The sequence below is a fragment of the Canis aureus genome, chromosome 5 (assembly GCF_053574225.1).
Source record: "Canis aureus isolate CA01 chromosome 5, VMU_Caureus_v.1.0, whole genome shotgun sequence".
NCBI lineage: Eukaryota > Metazoa > Chordata > Mammalia > Carnivora > Canidae > Canis > Canis aureus.
The window spans coordinates 44,750,866-44,776,591 of record NC_135615.1 but is presented as its reverse complement, the minus strand read 5'-3'; the positions used below and the strand labels follow the sequence as shown (position 1 = coordinate 44,776,591).

At 36.6% G+C, this 25,726-nt stretch overlaps 2 protein-coding genes across 2 annotated transcripts in view; one reads left to right on the top strand and one right to left on the bottom strand.

Moving 5' to 3' along the window:
- Window positions 1-25,726, bottom strand: part of MAP3K1 (mitogen-activated protein kinase kinase kinase 1) — a 79,279-nt gene that overhangs the window by 22,872 nt on the left and 30,681 nt on the right. The window contains exons 2-6 of the mRNA XM_077897855.1: window positions 11,574-11,724; window positions 7,948-8,148; window positions 3,910-4,110; window positions 3,448-3,564; window positions 2,933-3,081 (exon numbers count right to left, since the gene is read on the bottom strand). Of these exons, the coding sequence (XP_077753981.1) occupies window positions 2,933-3,081; window positions 3,448-3,564; window positions 3,910-4,110; window positions 7,948-8,148; window positions 11,574-11,724 (819 nt within the window). The remainder of the gene's footprint in view (window positions 1-2,932; window positions 3,082-3,447; window positions 3,565-3,909; window positions 4,111-7,947; window positions 8,149-11,573; window positions 11,725-25,726) is intronic.
- LOC144314109 (uncharacterized) overlaps window positions 1-25,726 on the top strand; it is a 102,944-nt gene that overhangs the window by 73,038 nt on the left and 4,180 nt on the right. The gene's annotated exons all lie outside the window — the stretch shown is intronic.

Genomic DNA, 25,726 nt, shown 5'->3' with positions numbered 1-25,726 from the left:
GAGAGAGAGGCAGAGACACAGGTGGAGGGAGAAGCAGGCTCCGTGCCGGGAGCCCCACGTGGGACTTGATGCCGGGACTCCAGGATCGCACCCTGGGCCAAAGGCAGGCGCTAAACCGCTGAGCCACCCAGGGATCCCCTTTTTAGCAAGTTTTATCAGAAGTAAAGTCATTTGAGTAGAGAGCAGGTATTAGTGTACTACAAGGAGATCAAATTAGTCTGTTGTGAGCTTTTGTAAATAAAGTTTTCCAGGAACGGAGCCCCACCCATTCATTCACTTATCCTTTGTGGCTATCTGAGCTGCAAGGGCAGAGGTGAGTAGTGACAGAGATGAATCTGTGACCTGATGAATCTTAAAGCCCCAAGTACTTAAAGTATAAAAGTCACTCATAATAATGCCACCTATTAAGAACCATTAAAATTTCTGTTCATTAAATATGTATGGATCCCACAATACCTTTATATGTAAAAACTGGGTTCATGTGTAATATACGGTATTATAACTTACATTTTGTTTCATGCCATTCAGTATTCTTCAGAAGCATTTTTTTTTTCAGAAGCATTAATTTTTTTAAAGATTTATTTATTTGAGGGCAGCCCGGGTGGCTCAGCGGTTTAGCGCCGCCTTCAGCCCAGGGCCTAATCCCGGAGACCCAGGATCGAGTCCCATGTTGGGCTCCCTGCGTGGGGCCTGCTTTTACCTCTGCCTATGTCTCTGCCTCTCTCTCTCTCTCATGAAAAAATTAAAAAAAAAAAAAAAAGATTTGAGAGAGAAAGAGAGTGTGAGAGCGCAAGTGTGAGCAGAGGGAAGGGTGGTAAAAATTGGAAAGAATCCCAAATAGACTCCCTGCTGAGCACAGAGCCTTGCACAGCCTCAATCTCACAACCCTGAGAGGACACCTGAGCTGAAATTAAGAATCTGATACTTAACCAAGCCACCAGGCACCCCAGAAGCATAATTTTAATATCTGTATGAACTATTCCTGATATGAGTATATTTTAACCATTCCCTTGCTGGGTATTTCAATTTTTTATATTATACTGTGACAAAGAGTCATATATATATAAATCTTTTGCATTTCTCAGATTAATTTTTTTTTCTTAAAAGTACACTTACTGCATCAAAATTTTTAAAGTATATTCAATTTGTCCAAATTCTGGCTTTAATTGTTTCTTATATAATTTAAAATTAATACAATGCAGTCAGGTCTCCAGATAAATTTCCTGTTTTGTTTTTTAAATTGTAGTCTTAAAAAAAAATTGTAGTCTTTAGATATAAAAATTTCCAATTACATGAAACATTAATCTACTTAGCTACACAGCATAATCCCAGTATATCAAGATTATAGCTTCTGTGGTTCCCCCCCCACAGATATAGTAAACCAAACAAATTAATAAAACCTCCATATTATGACTAGCCCATGTTTAGAAGTTATCTTTGTTCATTTTAGCGAGAAACTTTCTATTTTGACTTTGACTACCTGGTTTTAAACTTTTTTTTCCAAAATAAAAAACTACAGGAATGTGAATCAAAGGGAAGATGGTTCCAGAATAAGTCTGGCTCAGGAAGCTTAACAAATAAAGTTCATTTTTTTTTTTTTCATCTATTTTGAAGAGATAAGGAGTTAAGGGAAAGAGACCTGAACAAGAAGTCAAGATACTGAGGTTCTGATTCTGCCTTTACTCAACTGAGCTGTTGCACGATCTCTTTTGGCTTCAGTTATCACCGAACCATGTGAAGTAGAAATCTCTAATTCCCAAAAAACTTGTAAAACAATTGATTCTAAAATCAATTCATTTAATCAAAAATAAGAAAATTCAAACTTTTACTTTTCCCATAGGTCTCTCCATTCTTTCCTTCACAAATCCCTTGGCCTGATTACATTCTATTCTTCATGACTTTTGAAGCAGTTACAACACTTAAAAAAAACTGATGGGATGAAGATGGGATTTAATCACTTAAGATTAGTGCTTCTCAAACAGGTCCCTCAGGAACATATCAGAAGTGCCCTTTTAAGAGAAGCAGCACTCCTTTCTGGAGTGATTTAAAAAACTCATTTTTACATTAAAACCAATGAAGAAACCCAATAAAGAACTTGGAAAAGAAAGAAAATTCACAGGTGTTTTGATAATACTACAGATTTGAAATTTTTTTTACACCTGTCATTTTGAGTGTAAAAATCCTTCACCATTACATATTCATTCAGACCCTTTAGCATTACGTGTTCATTCTTATCAGCAGTTAGGAAATGGAAGAGTTTGAGAAGCGCAGATTTTAAATAACTATGATTAATGGCTACTTTATCTCTTAATTACTAACGATTAGTCTGTTTAGAAGAGCATCCTTGTATTCTCACAAGTAAAATAGCCTGTAATGAGAATTCTCTGGCAAGATCATTAAAAGAAGTGATGTCATTCAATTTAAAGGTCCTACATTTGAAAGTGATTTTGGAAAACCACTTTGGCTTGTATATGATTTGTTTATAAAAGAACTATAGAATATTTTTTATACAGTGCTTCAGCTTCACTGTCTGCAAAAGAGTGATAATCAGGTTGGTATATGAACAGAATTAGACACCATTTTAGGTGCTTGGCACAAAGTAATGACAGATAAACAGCAGCCACTTATATTTTATACTTGCCACCTGACTTTTTTTGTGAAATGACTATTATATTCTGATATTTAAGGTGCCAGTTTTCAACAGTGTAGTTGTTCAGGATAAAAAGTCCCTATATATGTATGCATATATGTGTGTATATACACACATACTTAGATGACCTTTAATATTGCTTACCCCTGATTTTAACTTTAAAAGTCAAGATTCAATAAGTAAATTAATTTAGAGCAATTTAACAAGAAGATATAAAAAAATACCTCTAAAATTAGAAAGTAACACTGGATTAATGCTTTTAATTCCTTAAAAAGTACTAACCTGTTTTCTGAACTAGATGTAGAAGTACTAGATGATGACAATGTATGAGAATTTGACATGCGTGAAACAAACTTCTGGATGGTGTTACGAGATGGAGCTTTGATCCTTGAGCTACGCCTACTGTGATATTTCTGGAACAAACTTTCAACCTAACATTGAAAAAAGACAGTAACAATGATATTCGTGCCATAATATACATATGAAGAGTTCTAGAGGTTGAATTATTTGTCTTTTATTTCATAAATTTTTCACAAAGCCAATTTAAGAGCTTCAAAAGTAATATATATAGGTTACTAAAGACAGTATTTTTATAGGTCAGTGTTTACTTTCTTTACAGTCTGGAAGAAAAAACTAATTAGTGGATTATAAGAGATAAGCCTCAAATAATAATTAAATATCTTCATGCCTTCAAAATGACTACTGTCTAATTAAATTTACACCTCATGGAAAATTGTCAAGAATGAGCCATAAAAATTTGTTAGTAATTTTACTCTAAAGCATTTATTAAAAGTTACCTCAAAATTCTTTAAAGTTTTTCTCCATAACATTGGATCTGAAGGTTCCAGTTGAAATACCCGGAGCATAACAAACAACAGATGAATACAAAATGTTCCACGCCCACAGCTGCAGTTCTAGAGTTAAAAGAGAACCTATGAGTAATAATCTGTGGTTTTAAGATGATCACTTTTTTTTTTATCTTTTTGAGTTTAACAAAGTTGCTACTAATTTGCTTCATTATTCTTATATGGTAAGATATGTAAGGATATGCAAGAAAAGTATATTAAGTATATTAAGTATACTAGAGACCTTCACAAGTACATTAAATAAAAATGTTTATTAAGTAAACACAAAATATATTTTAAATTCACTTTAGTTTACTAAAGAAAATTAAGTGATGTAACTTTAAGAATGCTATGGTATATACATCTGAGTTAATACCAGATACTAATAAAATGTAAAATGGTCAAAGATCCTACCTGAGGCCCAATAAACACCCGGTATTTATTGTCCGGGCTGTCTCCTCCAATCAGGAAAGAGTTGGGTCCTATTTGTTGCAATAAGTACAGCCTGGCTCTCATAACTTTGTTTACACGGCGGTTTGTCTCCTCTGGGCTATATGGTGAGAAGCCATCTGGTGAAGGGGCTCTTCGAGGTGGTGTGATTCTCCCACTCTGAAACTTCACAACATTGTTTTTGTATTAAGTAAATTGCTTACTTCTTGATAAGACACAATTACCTAAAAAAGGGTCATACCAGATGGCCATGTGGCATTTTATATTCTGAAAAAATGCTCCAAAGTATAATGGAACAAAATGCATTTTACAAATGCTTTTATCTGACATACCGCATCACAAACTTCTAAAATCTCAGTTATCCCTGTAACTAATGATACTTAGCTGATTGAGACAAATGTGGTAATTTTACAAAATGTAAATATTTGAGTACTTTGAAAAGTATTATGTAAACCAAGATAAAAAAGCATAAAGATGACTTATTTCTAGTGATAAAAATTAAAATCCAATTTCCTGGCTTCCACTTAAGGTGTTACTAAATGCTCTTTTGCAACTGGTAATTTATAAACACTAACATGGAATTCCTCCTGTGGTAGACTCTATAGAGAACTAATGGCAAGTGACTCTCCCCAGACTAAGGCATTTATTTTACTGAAGGCTGACAAAAACACCTGTGGTAAAGGTGATATATACGACTCATTCCACTTCACTGATTCTCCTAGAACTTGGGTTTTTCCATCAATGCCCAGTGGAAATTCTAGTTCTTTTTATGCCTAACTTAATTTTTAAAGATAATAAACGTTGGTGAGAACAAAGAATTAGAACCCTCATACAGTGCTGGTGGGAAAATAAAATGGTACAGCTGCTTTGGAAAACATGAACCAGCAGTTCCACTTCCAGGTATAAACCCAAGAGAAGTGAAAAGATATATACACAAACAGATTTGTACACAAATGTTCCCAACAGCATTATTCATAATAACCGTGAATAGAAACAATTCAAAAGTCCAACTAAATGAATGGACAAACCAGATGTGCATATCCATACAAAAGAATGTTATTCTATAGCTAAAAATGGAGTACTTCCAAATATAATTAGAGAACTATGTTGATTGGAAATTTATTCTGAATGTTAAACCAACAAACAAAAAGAACAAGAATGATATGGCATAGATAACTTTTGTTTTAAAATATATATGTATATGGCAAAAATCAATGCATACACTGATTAATAAACATAGTTTGTGGGGGAAAAAAACCCAGAAAACAGAACAAAAACAAATGGGGTACTGATAAAATTATACCACAGATGAACCTTCAAAATATGATCCTAGGTGAAAGAAGCCAACAAAACACCACATACACTACATGATTCCATTTACTGTTTATGAAATAACCAGCGTGGGCAAATTATATATAGACTCCAGAAAGTAGAGTAATGGTTGCCTAGGGTTGGGGAGACTGCTAATTGGCCTGGAGTTTCTTATGGGGGTGATGAGAATGTTTTAAAGTTGACTGTAATGACTGGCTACAACTCTGAAAAGACCAAAACCAATCAATAGTATAATTTAAAAAGGTGAATTGTATAGTATAGGAATTATATCTCAATCCAAAAAAAATACTGATTTTTTTTTAATGGGCAGTTATTAAAAAGTAAAGAAGAAACAAGTACACATGCACATGCTATAGACCTAAGTATTCAGACTATGGATATGCTCACAGATGTGTAAAATGATACATATATAAAAAGTATGTTTGCAATACTGTTTTTTAGTAGTGAAGAGGAAAATGCATGATATCCATTAGTATGTAGAGTTCATTAAATAAACTATGATTTATCCAGATAATGAAATGCTAACTTGGTGTTTAAAAAAATGAGGGATAACTTTGACTAACATATATCCTAAAGTGAGGGAGGGAAGGGGAAATGCAATTCCGTATATACTTGTGGTAGACTTTTATACTTTGATGGCCCCTATAAACCACACCTCCCAGCATTTATACCTTTGTGTGGTCCCCCACCACACTAATTCTGTATTTGCAACTAGCATGTTACTACTTTTGGGCAATAAGGCATTAGGAAACAAAGTGGGTTCATAAAAGCTTCCAGACTGGATTTGCCCTCTTGATAGCCTTTTTTTGGGGGAGGTTGGGTGGGGGAACTTAATAGAAATTTGTCTCATAGTTCCAGAGGCTAGAAGTCCAAAAACAGGTGTCAGCAGGGTTCTCTCTGAGGACGAAGAAAAAATCTGTTCCATATGCTCTCCTGGCTTGCAAAACGTGGTGTTGCAACCCAGCTTCCATGCTATGAAGAAGAGATGCCAACAGCCTCCAACTGTTCTAGCATCCCAGCTGAAGTACCAGACACATGATAAGGAAGCATCTTGGATATTCCAGCTTCAGCAGGTACGATGGGGAACAGACAGAAGTCATTCCTGCAGAGTTCCACCTAATTTAGAGATTCATGAGCTAATAAAGACTTTATAAGCTTTAAAAAAATAGCTCATTTAAAGATGTGTCAACATAAAGCAAATAAATACTGTTGGGTATCTTGGGCTTTATTTATTTACTTATTTATTTACTTAGTATCTTTGGCTTTAATGTAAAAAGATTTACTTAAAATTTACTTCTGGAAGGATTTTTTTTTTCTTTTTAGAGTTTATTTATTTGAGAGACAGAAATAGCGAGAGAAAGCAGCAGACCCCTTGCTGAACAGGAAGCCTGAAGCATGGCTCAATCCTAAGACCCTGAGATCATGACCTGAGCCGAAGGCAGCAGTTTAAATGACTGAGCCACCCAGGTGCTGCTACTTCTAAAAGGATTTTTTATGCGCTGATCTGAGGAAAACCAAATCTCCCCCTTGTGGTCATGATCATAATCATTCTATTATCCACTCATTTGCTCTTCAAGTTTATAAAGTAAATTTTAACTTGCATTTCTGCCACTAGAAGTCCCATTCTTCCACTCTTTCTCTCTCTCTCTCTCTCTCTCTCTCTCAGAAAGTCAGCACCTATCACTTTGCCAATATCTTTGAAGTCTAATTTAATACAGACAACTGGATTCTCATCCATGCTTCTACAGTGAGCCAGCTGTGATAATGATGTTTTGGTTACAATACATGAAGAAAACGTGGCTTCACAAATAAATGTAGCTGGAAAAGGTATTTTAAAAGACTCTTCCAATAATTATGAATGCAGTTCTTTGATAACTCCCAAGAAATGGTTTCTTAAAGAATGTGATGTAGAATCTGAAACCACACCAACCAACTTTTCCTATTGTGCGATTATATATGAAAAATAATCACATTTGATAGCATCACTAATCTCATTATAAAATTCTTTTAAGTACTGGGAAACTGTCAAGTTTAAAGTAGTAGATATGAATTTCCTGAAATTCTAATTTTTGCTTGAAATCTCACTAGTGAAGGGACCTGAGTGGCTCAGTGGTTGAGTATCTGCTTTCAACTCAGGGCGCGATCCCGGGGTTCTGGGATTGAGTCCCGCACTGGGTTCCCTGTGAGGAGCCTGCTTCTCCCTCTGCCGTGTGTCTCTGCCTCTCTCTCTGTCTTTCATGAATAAATAAATAAAATATTTAAAAAAATAAATCTCACTAGTGAAAAATAATTTGTTGTCTTTATTGAAGTTCCTTCCTTCACTTGTCTTAAGTATGCCACAAATACCCCAGGAAGGCTACAATTTCTGTTGTTATAGCTTTAATTTAGATGAATGCATCAGCTTTACCCACCACTGTAAATATTAATGCAGTGAAAGAGGCAAGTAACATCTCAGTTTTCTTAGAAAATATGTTTTGAAAAAAGAAAAAAAGAAAAAAAGAAAATTTGTTTTGATCTAATGGATCCACTGGAAGGGTCTCAGGACCTGCTTTCCCCCCCGAACCAAGGGTCTGTGGGCCACACCTGGAGAAATGCTGCTCTAACAGATTGCTGTCAAACTTTTCTGTAAAGTTGTAGAAAGTTAACAAACTTGTTGAAACGTTAACTTACAGGCACCGGGGAAACTCTTTTTCTCCGAACTCCCGGAGATTCGGACTTCACTGTGCGACCAGATGGGGAGCTGCCAGGAGAAGGACTGCGTCGGCCTTTAGCAGTGGGTGATGCAGTGCTTGCCTGGCCTTCTCCTTGAGACTCAGTAGCCAGATTGTGAATTTCAGAACCATCTCCTTTAGTAGGGATTGGTTTTACCACCTAAATTAAACAAATTTACTAGTTTGGTTACTTAAAAATATAAGAAAAATAAGTAAATACAACAAAGAAATAAAGTCCTTTTCATTACACAATGCTATACAAATGTAACAGTATATCAACTTTCATTTAGTATTACTTCAAGCAATAAATGTTAAGACTATTTTTATCCAGATTTCATTCATTTAGGCTTCATCACTAGTTAAGACGTTATACATAATTTTAGAATTTAGTACAATCTGTTATCATGTGCCCTAAATTACTTAACATTCAAAATCAACAATCATAGGTTAGTAAACAAATGTGAAAAATAAGTACTTTTACCTTCTACAGTTAATTTATTCAACTAGATTCAAGGAGACGTTTTCTTATTCATTTGTATTGACAAAATGCAGGATCTTGAAAACAATAATGGGCATAATTTAAGTGCCCAAATAGTCTGATTAATATATTTTGCCTTTTTTGGCAATGTTTTATGACAATAGTTTGGACATATATTTCAGAATGACTAAAAGAAGCTACACATTTGAAGAGCAGTCTGTCAAGCAGAAATGAAGGTTGCAAGGTCTGTTGTTTCTCAACAGACCTAAACTAGCTGTGACTATGGCCTTAGCCAACCTTCCCTGCCTTTCTTCCACTACTCTCCTACTGTTCTACTTGCCAGCTGCTATGCCTACCAAACATGACTAACCTGATCTCTTCCTGGGCTTCCACTCCTACTCTCCCTCCTAATCCACATCTCTAGCTTGCAGCACACCAGAACACTCTAGCCTTCACCTGGTGAAAACTGCCATCTTGGTTAACTCCCTTTACAAATGCACACTTAACTCTATCAGCCTAACACATTTTTCTTCTTTCTAATCTGTTACTGCTCTCTGCCCACTCCACATGTTTTTTTGTTTTTTGCATTCAGTCACATACTGTTCTGTGATATTTCATGCTTTTGTTTTTATTTAATAAGTTACATTTTCATAATTGGAGATACTTGTACATCACTTATGTTTCAAGGACCTGATTTAATATATATATAAACATAATAAAAACAAACAAAATCAGACTTTCCAAGTAGATTATAAATTTCTAAAGGGTAATATGAAATCTGTAAACTATGAGATGTAGGGTAGTATAACTGAACTTAAGGACTACGTGTTATGTGTCTTATTCCACGAATCTCTTCCCTCTTTACCTCTGTCCTACATACAGGTAACATACTTGAGGATTTGACAAAATTGAGAAAAAACAAAATTTGGTCTTAGATAAGTGAATGTCCTTAGTTTATATGTAATAAAGAACTGGCTTTTCAAAAAGTTGTGATTTCTGCTTTATGGTATTCTCAAAAGACTTAGACTTTCCACCACCACAGGGAGCTCCAGAAAGCAGCATATTCAAACTTCATATGGCTTAAAGTTCTTTATATTAATTGGGCAGAAATTTACCCCTTCTATAAACTTTTTAAACAGAACTTTCTCTTTTCTTTTTTTTTTAAAGGTTAGTTTATTTATTCATGATAGACAAAGAGAGAGAGAGAGAGAGAGAGGCAGAGACACAGGCAGAGGGAGAAGCAGGCTCCATGTTGGGAGCCTGATGTGAGACTCAATCCCGGGACTCCAGGATCACGCGCTGGGCCAAAGGCAGGCACTGAACCACTGAGCCACCCAGGGATCCCTAGAACTTTCTCTTTTCTAAGATAAATTCTGTATTTCTTTCTTCATCTGAATCCTCTGATATGATTATTGAAACTGTAGGGAGTTCTCACCGTACTACTTCACATGAAAAACAAATGGAAGAAATGTGGAAGCTTAGCTGGAAAGGAAAAGACTCATGGGTAATGTGGTAGCTTAGCTTAAAAAGTTGGTATATAAAGGAACAGTTATATTCTATATTAGGTCCCTGGGTTAGCACCAGTGGGTAAAATGTGCAACACTAACGCAGTTCAATGATGACGTATATCTATGTGGCTACTGAGCATCTGAAACATGGTTAATGTGGCTGAGGAATTAAATTTTTACTTAAATAGGCAAGTGGGGGACACCTGAGTGGCTCAGTTGGCTAAGCATCCCACAATTGATTTCAGCTCAGGCCATGACCTCAGGGTTGTAAGATCAAGCCCCATGTCAGGCTCTGCACTATGCATGAAGCCTGTTTAAGATTCTCTCTCCTCCCTCTGCTTCTCCCACCCCCTCTTAAAAAAATAAAGGCAAGTAGGATGAATATAGGCCTAGATGATCACATAGCTAAGGGAAATGTCAAACGAATAGTTTACTCAATAACTTTTATGGTTATTCCCACCATCCCTTTGCCCTCCCCCAAATGTAATAAATTTTAACTTGTCATCTTTTTTTTTTACAGAACAAACAAAAAGCAAATAAAAACCTGCTGATACAAGGCACCTAGATGGCTCTGGTTGAGCATCTGCCTTTGGCTCAGGTCGTAATCCTGGGGTCCTGGGATCAAGTCCCACATCAAGCTCCCCAGAGGGAGCCTGATTCTCTCTCCACCTGTGTCTCTGCCTCTCTCTGTGTCTCTCATGAATGAATGAATGAATGAATGAATAAATAAATAAATAAATAAATAAACAAATAAAATCTTAAAAAAAAAAACTGCTGATACAGACAGATAACTGGGTCACTTAACAATCAAGATCTACATCCTTTATAAGAAAGACAAAAAAAGAGAAAGACAAGTACATTTCATAGTATTTGTATGCTTTAGAAGAAAATAACTATGGCAAAGTATAGAGTATGCCTTTCCTAATCCCAGGATCTAGATTTTCTTTCCCCAAACCTTGGGTATCTTTTAAATTTACCTCAAACCCCATGAGTCTATTCAACCTGTTTGGTTTTCTGGATTGATTTCTGGAACTCAGATCTTTGGATCCTCCCTTAGAGACAGACTATCAAAATAAAATGAGGGATCCCTGGGTGGCTCAGCGGTTTAGTGCCTGCCTTTGGCCTGGGGCATGATCCTGGAGACCCGGGATCAAGTCCCACATCGGGCTCCCTGCATGGAGCCTGCTTCTCCCTCTGCCTGTCTCTCTGCCTCTCTTTCACTCTGTGTCTCTCATGAATAAATAAATAAAATCTTTAAAAATAAAATAAAATAAAATGAGAAAAAAAATGCTTTTCTTTTTCTAAGGTACAATATAAATCTTTACTAAAAGGATTTTAGATACTAACAGTAGAGGGCAGTGTTGCTTTAAGCATTACCTCCCCAACCCAGCCAGCTTAGTTTCTCGAACAGTTTAAGATGATTAGTGAGCATAATTTTAGCTATATTTTGTTCCAAGGGGCTAGAATATCAAGCAAATGAAACAACTGCATTTAAAATCAAGAAAAAAAAAAAAAAGCTTACAAGAGGATCTGTGGATACTTAATTTCCCATTTCCTCCTACTCTTTTTTCCTTACAGCAGGTAACCCAAGTGACTTACCACGGGGCCTCTCCTGTTTCTCCTTTCCAGCCACTCGTGCTTCCAGGCAGGCATACAGGTTGCCTTCAGTTTCTCCCTAATCATTCGTTCTTCTGGGCGATCGTCCATCTTGTGCAACCCCTTGAGAGTTTCTTTATTCTCCATCTCACGACTAAAATGCAGGGAGAAACAAGAATGAGGTTAATATATAAAGAATAATTTCCAAGAGCAAATAGTACTTTATACTTTCAATGGACATATAACTAAAAAGATAACTGCTAAAAACCCTCAAATGATTTAAGCCAAGAATAAAGTATCGCTGTGAATCATCCCCGTATTGTTGTTCAACACTGCATGATAATGTGAGTTTAAAAATGCCTTTAAAAAGAAAATATATTTAGAAGGTGCAGACTTACTAATAATACTAATGCAGAATCTTTGTTTCCAGGTAGTTAACAAAACGGATCCCAAGACATTAAGCATGGCATTTACGAACACATTCATGAGCACTGCATTGTTGCCAATTATACCACTCGCACATCCTAAAGTATTTAAGACAGTTATTTAGAAGAGTATTTTACTACTGTAGGATTTCCAATAATTTAAGGATTTCCAGGATTTCTAATAATTTATCCAAACAGTTATAATAATTTAAGTCAATACAGACTGAATCTGGATATGATCATTTTCTGAAAAAGTTAAATATTTAATAAGCTAAGTATAACCTAATCCATCTTCTATGATTCCACAATATTTGTTCAAAGCCTAAATGATTAAATTTGTATTCTCACAACAATAATTCCACATCAAAGCATTGGGGATACTCTGTATATAAAAAGTAAAAACTGGTACAAACACTTGACCTTTACTCAATATAGTGTGGAGTTATGAAAATAAAATAATCTGTAAGCTAATACTTTTGAGAATTAATGCCACAGAGCCTAAGTAGTAAAGTATCTGCTAATTTCAAATATACTTACATCCACATGTGGATATATTTGAAATTATATATATATATATAACTATATAACTATAGTTATATATATAGTTTTATATATAGTTATATATATATATAATAAATACAATATACATAAACATGGATTTTAAAACCTGATTCATAAGGAAAGTTTTGCACTCTGGGAGAAGTAACAATTTAAAAAATACTACGCTAGCTTCAATAACTATTTTGGACATTTTATAAAGCTACAGAACAGTGATTTTTTTTTTCTTACACAGATAGGAAAAGGAAATACTCAAGGAAATACCAGAGACGATAACCGCAAGCTTACTAAAAAGTCAAATGCAAACTGCTCTAAGGAATTTTCCAGCTAATTACAACCACAAAGCAGCAGTATCTTCAGAGAACAAGCAAAAAAACCTACTTAAAACTAAATATGCACTAGAAAGGAAATGGTTAACTGCTTTTCCTGAAGCATCCATTCTGTGAGGGGAGTGGAAATCAAAAAGTTAAACCCCTCTGTGCAGAGACTGGTCTAGATAGTTTGAGGAATGCAAAGAGCACAAAATATCTGAAACTTGCAAATGGGCATTAAGAGGATACAGTAGAATATTTCCACCACACAGGTATAAAAAAATTGTCCAAGAGAAAGAGGCTATATAAGAAAAAAAGTAAATAAAGAATGGAAGGAAGGAAGGAGATTATTTTATTTACTTATAAGTGCCTGTCTGTTTTTCCTGCTCTGATTATAGTATAAAATATAAACTTTTATGGTATACTATAAAATATAGTATAAACTAAACTTTTGGGAGAGGGGGAGGGAGGAGAGGGAAATGAAAAGAGGGAGGGAAGGGAAAGGGAAAGAAAAGGAGAAGAAAAGAAGAGGAATGAGGAGTGGGGGAGCAAAGAGAAGGAAAAGGGGAGGGCAAGTAGAGAAATGTTTTCCTCAAATTTCATCCTGTTCAGTTACTACTTACCCAGGGAAGCTCGGATTTACAGGCAACCCAATTTATGGGCTGATTGCATAACCAAAAATTCACTTACAACTCTCCAGTTTGAAAAGCAAACACTTTTCCCTCCAGTAACAATGTTGCAAGGCGTGGCTATGTTCCCAGGCTAGTTCTCAAAAAATAAGTCACAGTGCAGAACTGCAGTGCATTTTTACCCCAGAAGCCCCAGCACTCCTGGACAAAAGGAACCTATCTTCCCTTTGGTCCTAAATGTCTCTCTTCCCCTAAATTTGTTTTATGAGTATCTCTTCTCCATTCTATTTTCAGGTCTCTCTCAGTGGCACTCACCCAAACATGAATAAGACTCTCCCTGTCTAAACAAATGAGTGATATGGCCTCCTTAAAGTCTGCATGATTTGCCTCTTTCCTTTCCACTTGTTTAAAAATACTGTAATTTAAACCCATTTCTTAATAAGTAATAGAGATGAGCATATTAGTAGCTCAACTTTTACATATATCTAAGATTATTTCTTTAAAACTGATGCCATGAAACTGAACTGCTGTGTCAAATTGAACACAAATTAAGATTTTTGGTAATACTGGCAAATTATTGTCAAGAAAATGTATCTTCTACTCACAACCCCCCAGGTCAAGTTGCCAACTTAGCCTGTCTGTACTAACAACAGACTCCTACCAGGGCTTCTTCACTTTGATCTTACTCCAGTCCAGGCTTTACAGAGCTGCCAGGGTCACTTCCTCTATTAAAATCCTCCAGTGGCACTCCCTGGGCTTAGACCAAAAGTCTGACAGTTTAACAGGTCCTACGTGGCCATGCACTATAAGGTCTTTACCTCAACTCAAGTCACCTAGACCTCCACCCTATCCCTGTTTATTTCACTACCTGAAATACTCCCACATCTCTCCTGCTCAAGGCTTTTGCACAGACTGCTTCTTGTCTAAATTTCATCTCGTTCATTTCTACTCATTTTAACTATTGTTCTATACCTCGGAGGTGGTCCCAATCTCAGTCAGGAATTTCTTCATTGCAATTTGCAAACCTATTTCCCCACCATGAACTATAAACTCCTTGAAGGCAGGGACCATTGTTTTATTCATCATTATATATCCAACATCTAACAATGTCTGGCTTATGGTAGGTTTCAAAGCATATATTAAATGATCATTTGTGAACATCTTTGACAGCCCTAAGGACCTTCCTAACTTTAAAATTTAATGACTACATCCTGCATTTAATTAAGACTACATTTGCAATTTAGATATTAAGTAGAGGAATTTTTGTTGTTCCTAAATTAATATGCAAATATAAACCATAAATAATAATCATAGATCATTAATTCTGAAATGTATATTTTGTTGCATTTTAGTATCTGTGAAATCTGAATGCTTCTTGCAATCAAATATAATTTATGGTAGGGGGATCCCTGGGTGGCGCAGCGGTTTGGTGCCTGCCTTTGGCCCAGGGCGCGATCCTGGAGACCCAGGATCGAATCCCATGTTGGGCTCCTGGTGCATGGAGCCTGCTTCTCCCTCTGCCTGTGTCTCTGCCTCTCTCTCTCTATCTATCATAAATAAAATAATAATAATAATAAAAATTATGGTAGGGTTTATATAAGGTAATGGTTCAATTTATAACCAATGAAATCTTAGATTCAATGAAATATACAGTAAATCCTATTCTACTTGCTAGGAAAAAAATCATGCGTGTATGTATATAGCAGTCATGTCTATCCAATTAAAACTACAGCTCTAACAGGAAACATCTTTTTTTTTTTTTTTAACATAAACTAATCTAAACAGATAGTTGCTAAATCACCAGGAGACTAGAAGGCCTCTAATTCACTTTGGTTAAACATGAGTGTTTTGGAGAGTTATTTTTGCATTAGTAGCTAAAACCAATACCTGTTATTTTAACTAAAGTAAGAGCTTGTACATTTCTGACTTTTTTTTTTATTTGACTCTTTGACAAAATATACATATTTTGAGAAACTACTTTGAAGACTTTAAAAATAAATGAAATTTTAGCCAGACAAATATAAGAAACTTAAATATTGTTACATATTAAGCTTTATCTTCTTTTCCTGTTTATTTAGAAAACATGTTTCTTGCTTTTTTGGGGTTCTAAACATTTCTCAGAATGAATCCAAGATCAACGTAGAGGTTCAAAGAACCTTTCTCTTCTGAGGTTATTAGGCTTCTTGTTCTGGTCCCTTTCTCTAGATCTACAGAATTTATCTGCTAACAGATGAGATAGTTCAATGGCCACTTCTTAAAGAAGCCACTCGGTTCTCTCTCTGCTGACGCCCTGTGGTAGCAGCTATTACTGACTGGACTGTCACTCTTCCAGCTCACCTCTCCCTGAACTTCCAGGAGGTGATTTTTTTCCTAGTTCTGCTTCTAACTCTCTGATTGACCTCACTGGTGTCATATACTAGACGCTCTTCCTAGAGCCCCTTCAATACTAACCACTGGGGATCCCTGGGTGGCTCAGAGGTTTGGCGCCCGCCTTTGGCCCAGGGCTCGATCCTGGAGTCCCAGGATCAAGTCCCGCATCGGGCTCCCGGCATGGAGCCTGCTTCTCCCTCTGCCTGTGTCTCTGCCTCTCTCTCTTTCTCTATCATAAATAAATAAATAAAATCTTAAAAAAAAAAAAAAAAAAAAAACTAACCACTATTTCTCAAAGCACTAAAATACTCTCTTCTTAAGCACCCCAAGGCATTTCATAGCTGCTATTGCAGATGATTTTTCTTCCCTGACAGAATTACCCTATCATCTTACATGCCTTCAGTAAAGAATTTCCTACTACCATTTTATAGCAGTTGCCACTCTCTCCCCCGCTTAGTTCACAATAATTATAATACAGCAGAAAGCTGAATATTAGTTTATATATCTGCCTCTTCCCTCATCCCAACAAGAGCTTTTCTGGGACAGGTTACAACATTTTACTCATTTTTCTATCATCAGTGGCAAATGTCCTCAACAAAAGGCATGTGAACCGAAGCCAGGGCCCTAACCAGCGACAGCCACCTCCTCTTCCAAGGGTGGTGGTGCTTGATGTTTGGGGGGCATGATGCTTTATACATTTGAACCCATCCTGCAGTCCACAGTTGGCCAGTGCAAGAATGAACCCTGGTCCAAAGACCCTCTATACTGGATGGTACATTTTAACCAGATCTGCCCACTATGGGTGTTTGCAAGATACACAGATAGTGTCACTGCAGGAAGAATGGCATCAAAATAGAGAAAAATAGCAAAGCAATAAGTAGGAATAATGAGAAATAAGGGAGAAGAAAAAGAAATTCGAAGGAAGATATGGTTAGCGATGGAGAGAAGGGAAAAAGCAATGCAAATAAACATAGAGTTGTACCCAAGTACCCTGATATGCTGTTACACGATTAGAACTACTTTTAAACTTCCCTGGGTGGTGAATAACCAAGTTCTCCAGAGGCCCAATGTATGCGCTGAATGGAGGAAAGGAAACTTCATGGGTCCTTTTTACATAGCGCTGAAATAAACCCTAATAGGTCTCTCTTCCCTGCACCTCCAAAGAGCCTGACTACAGCACTAATACAACACACTTGCTATGGCACACAGAAGATATTCTAAAAACACTCAAAAATAGAATCCTACCAAGTTAATTATAATTTTTAAAAGGTATTTCTTAAATGGTTCATCTTTAGCATGAAAATGTCTATTAGTCAACTACTAGTGATATGGAGAAATAACTGCCAGACTTATGTCATAATAGGAAAAATTAACGTTACATGCCAGGCATGGTATTAAGTGCTTTACATGTACTTCACCCTCCAAATAAGCCTATGAGGTTATTACCATCTGGGGCTTGGAGAGGCTGATTTACATGCCTGGGGTCACACAGTATATATGGGGCAGGGGCAGGATTCAAATCCTGGTCAGTCTGACTCTGACTGCTATGGCAGGTCACTGTCAACTCTAATTTTGTTTTTACAATGACTCAATAGGAGGTTATCTGTGCTGTTTATCTATTTGATGAGAATACAAAGAGCCATTTTTACAATGGTGATTATTTTAAGAATTAAAGAAGCACATTAATTGTCTTCATTAATAGAACACTTCCCTGTAGTAAGAGTATATAATGATCATATGAAACCTTTCTAGAGATTAATGAAGTTAAACTTTAGTATATATAGATTTCCAGAACAGTTCACATTATAGGCAACTTATATAGAAAGAAAGTCAATTCTTCAGTGTCCAAGGAATCTCAAGGAACCCTGAAAAACACAGTGAATTGTTTAGGATAGGCACAATTCAGATCCACCCAACTGAGGTCTTGGGAAGTTCTCATGAGAGGAGGAATTCATATACTAAAATCCACAAGCTTTGTGACCAAGGGGAGAGGAGAAGAAGAGAGGAACTATCTTCCAAAACAAAACTACTCTGTTGTGGGACCCTTAAAGTTTGAGTTTCCAGGTAAAAGTCAAGAGAAGGAAATTATTTAGGTAAGAATGGGGAGAGTATATGGTAAACCTAAAAGCTAACAACATAGCTAACAAATAAGCATAAAGCTAACAACAGACGCTAACCAAGGACAGGGCACTGTGCTAACAGCACCACATGGGTCACCTCAGTCAATTCTCATGACGGGATTTTTACTATCCCATTGGCAGATAGGAAAAACAACCAAAAACCCCCAAGGAGTTTAAGTTATGTGTCCAAGGTGATAAAGTCTGTATGTGAAAAACACAGGATTTAAACCCAGATAGCAATGATTCCACAGTCCCTACAGGTCAGAACGAAAATGAGTATTTACAAGTGTTTAAAATTTGTTGGCCAAGATCTGAAGCCAAACTATCCGTAACAGCTCTATTTTCCCATAAGATAATTCTCAAGAGACACAGGCTACTACTGATGGTTTCCCTATTCTAAGCAGGAAGAATTAAATAAAATCAATGGTTGGTCCAACCCTTCCATTTTGTAATACAATAATTGCAACATACCCAATTTTACATAAGAAGTAATGGTATATGAAATGGCTCACGTATGTATGATAATTAGTCCCCAAAAGATTTTATTCCAACTTATGCTCAGTAATATCTGACCCTGAGAACTCACAGTGGCACAGCTATTTATTTACAATGAGAAACACGCAATCGCTTTTCTTTTTCCCCATAAGGGGTAGCCATTTTCTTTGGCACAACAAAGGACTACTGGTTTCTTAATATGGATATGGCCATGGTATAATCAGTTTTATAATATGTGGAATTTCCATCTGAAGTCTTTATGGGGGGGCAGCTATTTCTAGTATTACACAAATCTTCCTAATTAGTCCTTCGAGAGATACAGGCACAGAATCTCCCCCTCAAAATCTCATGTTCTAATTAACAACATCAAAAGTTAAATAATATGGAAGCCAAATAACAAAGACGATAATATAACTTATTGTCGGCAATGATTGTAAGTAGTGTAATACCACCTCAGTGTTTTGATTGATTCCTATTTATAAATTATTCCAGGGGCATCTGGATCGCTCAGCAGTTGAGCGTCTACCTTTGGCTCAGGTTGTGATCCTGGAGTCCCAGGATCAAGTCCCACATCAGAGCCTGCTTCTCCCTCTGCCTAGGTCTCTGCTGCCTCTCTCTATATCTCTCACAAACAAATAAGTAAAATCTTTAAAAAAATTATTCCAAATTATCTGTACATATTAAAAATTAGTGTATCTGATATCATGGATTAGTTTCTATTAAAATGTCACCTAATCCAGGTTTTAAGATTAAAGATATTCAGCAAAAATTACAGGAATTTTGAAAAATTGAATATAGTATAGAAACATGAAGAGTATATATGAAATTAATCAGAATTAAACCAACATAATATATTAATGGGTAATCATACTGTAACTATTTGCTAACTAGCTGACTTAAGCCAACCTAGACAAGGAAAGTGCAAGTGCTTTGAGGGCAGGACCTTTCCCCTGGCATGTTCTGCAGCTACCAAGAGAGCATCCACGGACTCCACAAACAATTGCTGATTCAGTCAGAAGTAGTTGGCTATCACTTCTAATAAACAAGTATCTGGGAAATAACACTGTGCAGAAGTTGTATCAGCAGACACACATAGCACATTTAACCCATAACTTCTACCATAGTGTCTCTTAGACATAAAAACAATTTCAAAGAGAACAAGAAGAATATTCAAAAGGTTTTGACTTCTAAATTAGTAATCTGTAAAATATTAGCTTACTAGTCATTGTGCAAATACAGTAACAGGGAGTTTACCAAAAAAGCAGAGAGTTATTAGACAATACCTATCAAAGCATTCTTTAAAAAAAAAAAAAAAAGATTTATTTATTTTAGAGAGGGGAAGCAGAAGGAGAGGAGAGAGCAGACTCTACCTTGAGCAAAGAGCCCCACTCAGGGTTTGATCTCATGACCTGACGTGACATCACGACCTGAGCCAAAACCAAGAGTTGGACACTTAACCAAGTGCAAAACCCAGCCACCCCATCATCGAAGTATTTATAAAGGTAGCAACTCCACATGGAATTTTTTTTGGCAATCAATTACCTATGACCTAGTCTATAGAGTAAACTACATGCCTCATAGGCTCCTTCTAGAGAATTCAAGTGAATTAAAAAGAAAAACGTATTTTGGGACACCTGGCTGGCTTAGTCAGTGGAACATGGGACTCCTGATCTTGGGGTTTAAGCTCAAGCCCCATGAGGCGCCTGGGCAGCTCAGTGGTTGAGCATCTTCCTTTGGCTCAGGGTGTGATCCCAGGGTCCTGGGATCGAGTCCCACATCAGGCTCCCCTCAGGGAACCTGCTTCTCTCTCTGCCTGTGTCTCTGCCTCTGTATGTCTCTCATGAATAAATTTTTAAAATCTTAAAAAAATATTTTGAATAAACTCTAAGGGATTGGTAAGGAAACCAATTATACTGGTAATTATAACTGTTATAAATTCAGACACAATTAAAAATATTTTTAAATGAGGGACGCCTGGGTGGCTCAGCAGCTGGGTGCCCGCCTTTGGCTCAGGTCATGATGCCAGCATCCGGGATCAAGTCCCACATCAGGCTCTCTGCAAGGAGTCTGCTTCTCCCTCTGCCTATGTCTCTGCCTCTCTCTCTCTCTCTCTCGGTCTTTCTCATGAATAAATAAATAAATCTTTTAAAAATGTATTTTTATATTTATTTTTTAAGATTTTATTTATTTATTCATGAGAGACACCGAGAGAGAGAGGCAGAGACACAGGCAGAGGGAGAAGCAGGCTCCATGCAGGGAGCCTGATGCAGGACTTGATTCAGGAACTCCAGGATCACACCCTGGGCCGAAGGCAGCGCTAAACTGCTGAGCCACCCAGGGATCCCCCAAAAATGTATTTTCAGATGTACATAACATATTGAAAACTACCAACTAAGACAATATCATGATGAATGGAGGATACATTTTTTAAAAATTTTTATTTATTTACTCATGAGAGACACACAGAGAGAGGCAGAGACACACACAAAGGGAGATGCAGGCTCCCTGCAGGGAGCCTGATGGTGGGGCTCAATCCCAGGACCCTGGGATCATACCTTGAGCCCAAGGCAAACAGCTCAATCACTGAGTCACCCAGGTGCCCCTGGAGGATGCATTATTAAGTGAAGAAAGAAAAAATTCTAGGTTGTTTTCTTTTATAAACCGCATTTTTGTTTAATTCGACTCAAAACTGTTTTATGATTAAAAGGCACCTCTTGATCACAAATATTCATAGCAATATTCAAATATGAATTTGATAAAACTGCTTTGCAGGAAAAGTAAATCTTGTGTAACTAATACACAAGCCTTCTGGACGGACTTCAGTAGCTTCCAAAATTACTGACATACTGAAGGTAAAACACCAAAGTTAGACATTCAGGTAGACATGCTTATTCATGAATAAATATCATCAAACTAAAGGGGCTGTGTTTCCTATGCCTAAGAACAAGATAAACTAAGAAAAAGATACAATGGAAAATATCTTTCAAACACTTGTCTAGTCCCAGGAAGAATATAAAACAGCAATGCAAAAACTTGGTTAAGAGGTTTCCTTGGTACATCCCTATCTCTCAGAAATGTAGCTGGCAGATTCCATTAAAAACTACCATATTCAAGTTAATTTACCACAAAGAGATCAGTCTAATATGCATTACTGATGACATCATGTGGTAATGGAGTTGTGATATTCTATCCAAATCTGGGGGAAAAAATTACTCTTCCTTCTAAATGTACTAACAGATGAATCTGAAAATCAATTTATATCAAATGAAAATAATTATATTTTATCAAGCTAGATAATATATAAGATAATAATCACAAGTAATGACTGGTCAAGAAAATGTCTACAAAAGACATTAAAACCTGCCAAGAGGCAATACGAATTTAAAGAAAACTAAAGGAAATAAGACAAGTCAAGTCAGTAATCAAGTTAGCAAAGAAATAAAAATCCTACAATATTAGCAATTTGAAATTATAAAATACATTTGTAAACACTCAAAGAAAAAAAGCAGATGGTAAGGGCAGACATCTTTTCAAGGTAACACCCCTCATGTACGGGCATAAAAAAAACAAATTAGACTAAAGTGAAACTGAAATATGCTTTCAGTTCTATAATGACTCAAGTTAGTGAAATTTACTGACTTGTCACATAAATTATGAACTAAAATGAAATGGTAATATTTATTCTTTTTAAAGATTTTACTTATTTATTCATGAGAGACACAGAAAGAGAGGCAGAGGGAGAAGCAGGCGAGCCTGATGCGACACTCGATCCCAAGACCCCAGGACCATGCCCGGAGGCAAAGGCAGATGCGCAACCACTGAGCCACCCAGGTGTCCTGAAATGGTAATATTTATGGTAGACATGTGAAAATTACAAAATTGGCTAGAATTGGAGAGAAATGAGTTTTGTGATTTTCTAAGATTCATCGATTCACAAAATACATGAAAATCTTATTGACAGAAAAACAATGAATGCTATTCTGCGAACAATGACAGACAAAACAAATGGACTGAAAAGCTAACTAGCTGCCAGGGAATGTTTATTACTTAAATATTTTTCAAAAATACTTTTTTTACTCATCAAAGTAATGACCTTTGTAACAATATTTCTAAATAATACTACCTTTCTACTTTCCAGGGGGAAAGATTCACGCTATTATTTTCTTCACAACCACAAATTGGGAGATCTACCAGGCTTAATGTAAACTAGTTTCTGAGAGCCAATGTTTACAGAGGGAGTTTAAAACCAATATGGTCCCATTTTTCATTCATTTCCAACAAAAACCCATGAAAGCTTCAAAAACGTTTAATCCCATAGGCTTGTATTCTTTTGGTATTCACTGCTAAAAATTCCACTGTTTATTCCTTCGTTTGTGTGTCCTTGATATTTGATGAAGAACCTTTAGAAACCTTTGAGAAAAAAATGGGACGTATGAGCATCCTTTTCCTTAATTGTTGAACACAGACCAGTAAGCAAGGAAAAGGATGCTAATATTTTATAGTATTTGGCTAAATGTGTATTTCCTTTTAAGAATTCCCCTTTTGTGCTACATAACAAGTCTAGGGTAGAGAATGTCTAAATGACAAATGATGTGTAAGTATAGTGAGCTTTTACAATACATTAGAGAAGTACACTGGAACTCCCTACACCACTACTGTGGGACAGTTTCTAGCAAAGCACTGTGTTCTGTCCTCCATCTAGTATATAGTTCATGGTACAAAGCAGATAAAGGGGCAAGGGTTTGTTGGAAGGGATGGCTGTTCCGTCACCATTTTGCTTTTTATCAAAAAGTCCCAAATCAATGTTATTTGGGAGCTCTGGTGTATGTTTTTCTTTGGAACCTTTTCCATTGGGTGTGTAACTACATTTTTACAGAGTCCATTATTTTTCAAAAACCATGGCAGCTCAGTTTGAGTATTCTCTTAAGAGATCAAATGAATAAGGCTAATAATTGGGAAATTGGTCTATTACTGTACATATTCCCTTCTTGTAAGAAAAGTTGGTTTACAGTTAAAATATAACATTTTGAGTGAATACCATCTATGTTAATAAAAACCCTTGAGCTGTTTTTAATGTTCCCAGATTAATGGAGAAGAGGATATAGCACTGGATTAGAGCACAAAGCCCTCTTACAGCCTTTGCTAGGAGAATGATTTCTTTCAAATGCCGCAGAACAGCTGATACTATTTCTATAGTACTTCCTTCTAGCTGGTGGAAAGGCATGTTAACTGGGATGCTCAGAATGAGGAAGAATGACTTCCTGACAAATGCTGCTTTTCTTCTCTATTTTTTTAATGCTAGAAAACCACTCTGTTCAATGAATGTTGGCACATCTACTACATGTAAGCTCTGTGCTAGGCAAGAGATGTACAAATACAAAACAGGATAAAGAAACGAAAAGATAAAAAAGGCTCTCTATCCCTCCAGGTGCTCAGTCTAGCACAACAGAGAAAATATTATGCCATCTCTGTTATAATAGAAGTATTGCAATATATCATAAATAATTGCAAGGATGGAATGGATCTTCCTCCTTTATTTTATCTAGGGGAGTCCTGGAAAGATCCGAGGAAGCTAATTTTCAAGGGAAGAACAGGTTTGGCAGGCATGGAGCTGAAAAAGGCTGAAAATTTTAAAAGACAAAAGATATAACTTTGGTGAAAATAAAGTTCTATAAAATACTAAACAGTTTATGATCCTGCTGTTAGGAAACAGGAGATAAAATGAAGTTAAACAGGTTTATTTAAAAACCCATGTGCACTTAATTTTCCAAGAGAGGAAAAAAGGTACACAGCATTCCTCACACTTATTTGGCACAGAAGTCCCTCTTAGCAGAACACCTTTGATAGAGTAGTGGTTTGGAGGATATACTGTGAGGAATCTGTACTGAATCATCTTTAGAGTCCTTTCTGGCTCAAGTTAGTATGTCTAAGAAAAATCTAGAGAAGAAATAACACTAGCTGTCTTACTGTCTTAATACAAGACTTCGCAAGCTATCACAAAATTCAGCATGTCTTTAGTGCAACAAATGCTCTAAAAATTCAAAATATGAGGGGAAAAGATTATTTGACAGCCAGCTTCAGAGATGGATAAAATCACCCAATATGAACCCATCCTAAGAGAAGTGGGTGTCAGACATTCAAACTTGGCCTCGTCTAATTGTTAGCAGAGGCCAGAGTTTGTCACTAAAATTTGCCCGTCTACTTACTCTTCGTAATGGACTTAGGTCTTGGGTGAAGATGAGACATCAGCCAAAGGAAAACAAACAAACAAAAAAACCCACAAGCCATTTTCTCTAATCTCCATATGCCTAGACTACAGTCCCAGAATATGAAATAAAAAAGGGACTCGGGGCACAAGTCCACTTCACTGCAAACTCCCAGAGCTCTGGCACAGTGGGAGCACTCTTGTTCCTGGCAGTAACTGGTGGGAAGGCAGTCAGACCAGTGTAGCAGGAGGAGGTAAAGGCAATGGACAAGGAGGCAGTGCTGTCCAGAGACAGCTACAGGGCTACAGACCAAATGCATTCACGAGCCATGTCAGACCCACACTGGGGAGTTTAAAAGTATTGCAAGGGGTGGCTGGGTGGGATATCTTAGGAGTACTGATGGGAACAATAGGCACTCGAACCAGTAAAATCTGGGTTGCACACACAACAAAACCAAAAAGGTGTCTTATTCACCAGAGATGACATAATTTGAAGGATATGTTTCTAGGACGGGAGATACAGAAGTCATGCCACATACATAAGAAGTATGGCACAGTGATAAGGGCAGTGAACTCTGGAGTTAGACTGCCTGGGTTCAGATCCAAGGTCTGATGCTATTAGCTGTGGCTTTGGCCCAAGTTGTTTAACTTCTCATATCTCAACTTCCTCACTGTAAAATGGGGATAGTAATACCTATTATAGAGAGGACTAGTAGGATTAAATAAATTAACATATATGTAGAGTGCCTAAAAGGAAGTTAACCTCCCTAATTTCCTATTAATTTCTGCTGCAAAATGGAGATAGGTAATATTTATGACGCACTTTCCTGTGTCTTTCACTGTTTTAAGCCCTTTGCATATAGTTCTCATCTCACAGTTTTAAAGTGAATGAACATGAATAAAACACTTAAAAAGTCCCAATTACATGGTAAGCACCCAATAAATGTAACTACTAAAACTATTACTATTATTATTTATGATGATATTGATTAAAGCTACTCTTTAGGGAGCACCTCCTCTGTACTAGGTATTATGCTAGATGT